Below are 7,567 nucleotides of genomic sequence, written 5' to 3'. Positions count from 1 at the left end.
CTGCCGGTGGTCCTGAGCGCGGGGAATGAGCGTGCCGGGGGCGGGGCCGGGCCTCGCGCACGCGCACCCAGCCCCGCCCCACGTGAACGGTCGCTGCTTTGTGAGGTGATTCCGCAGCCCAGTGGCGGAGGCGGCGGGAACGTGCGTCAGGGGGCGGGGATAGGCCGCGCGGTCACGCCTGGGGCCCCGCCCCAACGGTCGCGTTTTTGAGAGGCGGCTCCCGGGTCGGGCTGCACGTCTCGGACACGCCCCTGCGTCTGGGCCCCCGTCCCCGGCCCCGCCCGGCTTTGTGAGGCGGCCCGCGGAGCAGGGGATTGGCTGGTAGCCAGGAAGCTCCGCCCCCAAATGTCCCTGCTCCCTCCCACTGAGACTCCTTTGTGATGCAACCCGCACTGGGAGGTCCCGGTCCTTGCGAGACACGCCTCCAGCCCTTGGCCTCACCTGGCCCCCTTGTCCAGGGCTGAAAAGGCCCTTTGAGAAAGATCCAGTCCTACGTCCCCAGCCCAAATCCCATCTGGGCTCCCCCTCACCCAGCAATCTACTGCTGCCCCTTCCACCCCTCCCCCCTTTAACCCCTTCTCCCCTTTTTCCCTCCACCCTCTCATCCCTGGCCTTTCCTATCACCTCTCCAATCCCCTTTCTCAAATGCCCCATCTTCAAAAACTCTTTCTTAACCCCCATGATGACGGCAATAAGTCCAGCAGAGAATCCAAGTATCCCTTCTTCCCATAGACATATCTTCCATCCCAGCATCCCCTTTTGGTAGGTCCAAGGTGGCTTTGGGACCACTTACCATCCTCCTTAGCTCTCACCTTTCCCCCACCTCTTCATTTATGCCTGTACGCACCTCAGCATACATCCAATGCAGCACGCTTCCCAGCCCACAGGTCCCCCCCATACCCACCCTGACCAGCGCTGAACAGGTGTGATCCCACTGCCAGATACCCAGTGACTGGCCCTGAGGGTACCAGGCTTAAAAAAATTACACTCCAGAAAGGTCTTGGGAACAGTTCAATACATGTTATACTTAATAATTTAGGCAAAGCAGCGGAAAGGACACCCAAGTATGTTTGTGTAAAACTGTTTAAAGAAACAAAGAATTTGTGTGTGTGTGTGTGTGTGTGTGTGTGTGTACCGTCAAATCGGATCTGACTGGTACAGGAGATTGCCCCTCCTTCTCCAGCAGAGCATCTGGTGGATTCAAACCACATACCTCTGGGATTGCAGTGCAGCTCTTTGCACTGGGCCACCAGAGCTCCCTGACTTTTTTTTTTTTTTTCAAAATAACATACCCCCCCTAAATACCCTGAGCTCCAGACACCTGTGCCTGAGGCAAGTGCTGGAGAGGGGCTTGGAGGGGCCTGAGGAGAGAACAGACCTCTTGTCGCCCAGTTAGGGGCCCCAAAGCTAATCCTCATGCCCCTTTCGGCATTCCTGAGGGGCATCTGGAGGGGCTTCCTGTTTTGTGCCCAGGCTGGAAGCCAATGCCTACACCCTCCTTTCCTGATCCTCCATGAGGAAGGGCTGAGGCCCAGGCCCCTTCATCTCATCTGTTCAGTTCCCTGAGAAAAGAGCAGCAGGAGCCCCAAGAAGTAGCTGGAAAGGGCATAGACCTTGAATGGCTCAGCCAGCTTGAAGGAGAGGGCCAAGTGGAGGGTGTACAGACACGGGGCCAGGGGGCCCATGCTCAAATTGGGGCCCGGAAAGTGCTGAACTCAGGGAGGTCAGGTGAGGAGGATGTGGAGGTGGGTCTCTTCCGGGGCCCAGCACCTCCAGGGCCCATGGTGGAGCCAGAGTGACCATCTAGGCTTGCAGCTGCTTCATCTGGAGGCATTTTCTTTGAAGAAAAAGAAGAGAGAGAATTGGGTGATATCAGGTTTGGGCCAAAGAGTTTCCCCATTTTTAAGGCTGCGATCCTCTGGTTCTCTGGTCTCACTTCTCAGCCTAAGCCCCTACACCCACTCTCAGCCACCCTCCAGCACACACACAACTTCAGAGCTCTCCTGCATGTCAGTGTTCCTGCTGAGCAAGGGGCCAGGCACCCTGCATTCAAATCCCAGCTCCACCCCTTCCTGACTGCGTGACCTCAACCGTGTGCCTCAATCTCTCCTTTGCTAATACTCAGTTGTGCCATGGATTGACCGAAGAGTGAACATATCTCTTAGAAGGACAGCTAGAATTCGCCTACAAAGTAAGGATGGCAAGACTTCCTCTCCCGTATTCTAAGGAGGGACCAGTCCCTGGAGAAGGACATCATGTTTGATAGAGGGTCAGCGAAGGAGAGGAAGACCTTCAATGCGATGTATCAACACGGTGGCTGCAACAGCGGGTTCAAACATGCGAACGATGCTTTCCACGGGGTCACTGTGAGTTAGGGGAGATTGGACGGCAGTGTCTAACAACAACAGATGGTTGCTGTACGAGTACTGGTGACACTGGTTAAGTGCTTAGTCATTAACCAAGAGATCAGAAGTTATAATTCACCAGCTGCTCTACATGAGAGAGAAGTGACTGACTCTGGAAAGCTAACAGCCTTTGAAAACCTGTGAGGCAGGTCTCCTCTGCCCAGTGGGATGACAAGTTGGAATCTACTCAAGGGCGTGGAAAGGTGGAGGGTCAGCAAAGGAGAGGAAGACCCTCAACCGGGAGAACTGTTACAGTGACTACATACAGCAAGAGTGAGTTCAAGGGTGTCAAAGATTGTAAGGCTGAGAGCTCTGGTGGCCTAGAGGCAAGAAGCTGCACTGCAATCCTAGAGGTGTGTGGTTCAAATCCACTAGGTGCTCTGCTGGAGAAGGAGGGGCAATCTCCTCCTGTACCAGTCAGATCTGATTTGATGCTACATGCACACACACACACACACACACACACACACACACAAATAATTTTTTAAAAAAAAAAAGATTGTAAGGTTGGCACAGGATAGGACATGGTTCAGATCTGTCGGTTCCCTGTCAGTTGTACTAGATGGCACCTATCTTCTGGGCTCCCTCAGGAACCTTCCTTACAAATCTGTCTACTCAGTTTCGGAGCTTCCTGTCCTAAATGCTGGTCAAAGAGAGATGAACTTATAAAACATCAGCATCTCTTAGTGGGGCAGCCCCACTAAGACCTAGTGTCCTTATTTCTAGAAAGAACAGCCAGCCCCACCTCATAGGATGCAATGAATGACTCTCAGACCCTCAACAGTCATGCAGCAAAAAGCTCAAGACTCCATGCTGCTTTGTTATTGCTATCTTTTTTTTTTAATTTTATTATTTTTGTGTGAGTGTACCGTCCAATCAGATCTGACTGGTACAGGAGGAGATTTTCCCTCCTTCCCCGGCAGAGGATCTGGTGGATTCGAACCGTGCGCCTCTGGGATTGTAGTTGCAGTTCCTTGCCACTAGGCCACCAGAGCTCCCCTGTTATTGCTATTTCAACTAACCACATAGCTGGCACTCAAAAAAAGACACTAAAAATTGTCACTAGAATTTACCATTTCGAAGAGAAGCACCATGCATCTTGGGGCCCAGACTGCTATGATTTGTGTAAAAATAAAATGCGGATGAGGATGTGGTTGTTTGCTGCCTAAAACAACTTTATATGCAACGGAAGCAAGCATTACCCACCCGAGTCATCCTCACAATGGCCAGCTTGTCCAGGTCCACAGATGAGGGTGACCACACAGATCTGCTATATTCACATGCCGCACTGAGGACCCTGGCTTGTGATTGGCTGCTCACCTAAAGGTCAGTGGTTCACATTCACCCAGCGTCACCTCAGAAGGAAGGCCTGGCAATTTGCTCTCAGAAAGATTACAGGCAGGGGAATAAAACCCAAAAAACAAAACTTCCTAAGGGACAGTCCGGTCCCTACAGGGGTCACTGTGGAAGCCAGGCTTACTGGGCAGTAACTAACAACAGTGCCCCCTGTGCTTGCTTCTGCATGCCCCAGGACATGCATCACGATGGTCACATAAATATGTCCAGAGGATGGGCCAAAGGGGACAGGGGTTCGTGGGAGGAGAAAATTTTACTACGTTTGCCATGTTGAATACAGAGACATAAATACATAAAATGCACTCAGGCAATGGGGGTAGGTGTGTCAGAGACAATAAGGTTTACACACAGAATAGAGCAGGGTTTAGGGCTCTTGTACACAGGGTCATTACGAGTTGCAAGAGACTCAACAGCACAGAACAACAAGAGCAAAATTTTTTTAAATTTCCATTCATTCAATGTTGTACTTTTCTCCCTGCCCACCCCTCCCCCCCAAGTTCACTCATTGAAAAATAAAAGAAAAATTCTTTCATTGTTATACAATCCCTCCCCCCAACTTCACGCCACTGTGCAGCCTTTGTTCTGGACTCCTGTCATGACAATAATACCTAATCATATAGCCAGCCCTTTTAAACAGTTCTCTCCCTCATCTGTTTCAATGCAGTATACATAATTTATTCCATCTTTCTCAGTCTACCCCCAACCCCAAGGTCAGTCCCGTTTTATAACAGTGGCACTATGCAATATTTGTCCTATTGTGACTGAGATATTTCAGTCAACATAATGTTCACCAGGGTCACCCTTTTGTATATTTCATGAGTTCCTTGTTTTTCAATGCAACGTAAGGTTCCATTGTGTGACTATACCAGAGCTGCTCTATCCATTCAAGCAAACATTTTTTAAAGGAAAAAAAAAAATTTTAATCAAAGTCACCAGGACTAAGATCCTGAGAAAAATTCTTTGTCTCCTCTCTTTCCCAGCATAGACTGTAAACTGACTTTTGTAAAGAAAAGCAGGGGGAAAGGTTGATGCATTGAGGTAGGGTGCCTCACAGGAAGTTGGAGAACTTGCTCAAATTGTGGGGTGTTTTCTCAGCAGCTTAAGGTGGGTTCTGGGAGCTGATCCTTCAACAAGCCTCCTTCCTCCCCACCTTCCATGTGTCTTGACTCCCGCCTCTCTCTGCTCCTGGGCGCCATCTGGTCCCTTCATGCCCGCTCCTCGCCCAGTTTCTTCCATCCAAACTTAGGAGCCATCCTAGGCCTTGCTGCATCCCCGGGTTGTCCCTACCCACCCCCCATTCCAATCTAGATCTCTCCCACTTTCCAATCCCAAGTCTCCCCAGCCCTCAGGTAGTTCCGTGGTTAAGGCATTCTCTGCTACCCAAAAGGGCACCAGTTCAAACCCAGTAGCTGCTCTGTAAGAGACGAGACCCTTCTGTGCGGGTGACGGCCATGGGAACCATATGGGACAGTTTGAATCTGAGCATTGGGATTGAGTGACAGGAGGTTGGGTTTGGAGTTTAGGTCTCCCTTCCCTTACCCAGTATCTGATGGCTCCTTCCACCCCTGAGCTCAGCCACCCCACCTCTTATACCCAGAACCACACTGTCCCTCCTCCCTGGTCTCCCGGCTCATCCATCCCACCTTCTCCCCAAGTCTGTCCCACCAGAGACAAGAGGGAATCGGTGGACCCCCAAGTCCTTATCTACCCAGAACCCTCCATGGCTCCCAAATCACTCAGAGCAAAACCAAAGTTAACAGCTGCTCGCTCAGCTCCGCCCCAGCTATTCTGGGCCATGCCGAGAACATGCCCTCCTCGTCCTCGCCAAACGTTGCCTTCTTCCCCAGCAACCTCCCCCTTGTCACCCGATCTCAGGAGGGCCCTCCCTGGCCTCCCATCTAAAATAGCCTCTGGGTCACTCCTAACCACATGATTCCGTTCTGTGTCACACCTTCTGTGCCTTCCCTGCCCCTGCCGGAGTCGCCACCTGCCACCCCTTGTCCACATACCCAGGAAGGGTGTGGTGAATGCTCCCGGTTGGCACTGGTCCAGCCTGCAATCCTCCCTGGGTCCACGGTGGCTGCTCTGGACTGTGTTCCCAAAACCATGTGTCATAAATCACGTAAATCCTAACCCTGTAAACTGTGGGTGAGGAGCCGGGTGGTGCTGTGACTGAGAGCTTAGCTGCCAGCCATTGGACTGAACGGACAAGCTGCTCTAGGAGAAAGATGTGGCAGCCTGCTCCTGTATGGACCACAGCCTGGGAGACTCCAGGGGCCACTACGAGTGGGAATCCACTGCACTGCAATCGGGTGGGTTTTTTGTGTGCTATGAGTTTTGTTTTGTTTTTTATCGGTGTTGGGAGTTTTTTTTCATTTTTATTTTATTTTTTATTTTCTTGTGTGTGTGTGTGTGTGTGTGTGTGTGTGTGTGTGTGTGTGTGTACCATCAAATCGAATCTGACTGGTACAGGAGGAGATTGTCCCTCCTTCTCCAGCAGAGCAGCTGGTGGATTCAAACTGCAAGCGTCTGGGATTGCAGTGCAGCTTCTTGCCACTAGGCCACCAGAGGTCCCTGTTAATGTTGGTTATATGGCTATGCTTTGAATCCCATTTGGGATGGGTTTTCTTTGTTGTGTTACTGAGGCAGTATGGTGTGTCTTCAGTCCATCTCTTTGGAGATATGGGAGCAGATTAAGCAAAGAAGCACTAATGATGAAAGATGGGCGCCAGGACACGTGAAATTACTGAGGAACCAGGACATGTGAGATTACCGAGGAACCAGGACACGTGAGATTACCGAGGATTACTGAGTAACCAAGAAATTGAAGCAGAAAAGACAAGAACCTTCCTCCCTGCCCCGCCCAGAGCCAACAGAGAAAAGCTTTCTCTAGAGCTGGGAACCTTGAATTTGGACTTGCATTGGGACAGTCAGCTGTCAGAGACCTCTCCAAAGTGCTGAAGAGCAACAATATCAGTCTGGAGACTAAGATGCACCTGATTCAGGCCATGTTGTTGTTGTTGTTGTTGTTGTCATGTGCCATCAAGTCTCTTGCAACTCATAGTGACCCTATGTACAACGTCCCTAAACTCTGCTTTGTCTTGTGCCAATCGCACCGTCTCTGATACACCCATCCCGATGACCCCAGTCACTGAATCAACCCACCTTCTAGGGGGTCTTCCCCTTCTGCACTGTCCCTCCACCCTACCAAGCATGATGTTTCTCTCTAAGGACTTGTCCCTCCTTGCAACATGTCCAAAGTATGTTAGACGGAGCTTCAGAATCCTTGCCTCCAAGGAGCAGCCCGGTTTGACCCTTTCCAGGATGAATCTGTGTGTTTTCCTAGTAGTCCATGGTATCCTCAATACTCTTCTCCAGCACCACAGCTCAAAGGCATCAATTCTCTTTCTAGCCTCCTTGGTCATTGTCCAACTCTCTGATGCATAACAAGTGACAGCAAAGACCATGGCCTATATCAAACGCACCTTAGTCCCCAAAGAGACACCACTGCTCTTCAGCATTTTGGAGAGGTCCCTAACAGCCGACTTTCCCTTGGCAATACGTCTTTGAATTTCCTGGCTACTGGTGCCAGGAGTGTTGACTGTGGAGACAAGCAAACTAAAGCTGTGTGCAATCTCAATCTCTTCACCATCCATCCTGATGCTGCCAATTGGTCCAGTGGTGAGAATCTTTATCTTCTTGACATTGAGCCTCAATCCATATTGGAGGCTCCAGTCCTTGACCCTCTGCAGCAAGCGCTTCAGGTCCTCTTCAGTTTCAGCAAGCAGGGTTGTATCATCTGCATA

General features: G+C 50.8%; 1 protein-coding gene across 1 annotated transcript in view; it reads right to left on the bottom strand.

The window, feature by feature from the left end:
* The window catches only part of CARM1 (coactivator-associated arginine methyltransferase 1), a 74,265-nt gene that overhangs the window by 51,536 nt on the left and 15,162 nt on the right, over positions 1 to 7,567 (bottom strand). Inside the window, exon 6 of the mRNA XM_006898848.1 lies at positions 1,761 to 1,837. Within this exon, the coding sequence (XP_006898910.1) occupies positions 1,761 to 1,837 (77 nt within the window). The remainder of the gene's footprint in view (positions 1 to 1,760; positions 1,838 to 7,567) is intronic.

Source organism: Elephantulus edwardii, unplaced genomic scaffold (genome assembly GCF_000299155.1).
Source record: "Elephantulus edwardii isolate Elephantulus edwardi_28Jun2011 unplaced genomic scaffold, EleEdw1.0 scaffold00237, whole genome shotgun sequence".
NCBI classification, from domain to species: Eukaryota; Metazoa; Chordata; class Mammalia; order Macroscelidea; family Macroscelididae; genus Elephantulus; species Elephantulus edwardii.
Note: the sequence above shows the minus strand (reverse complement) of the source record. Positions and strands in the feature narration are given on the sequence as shown.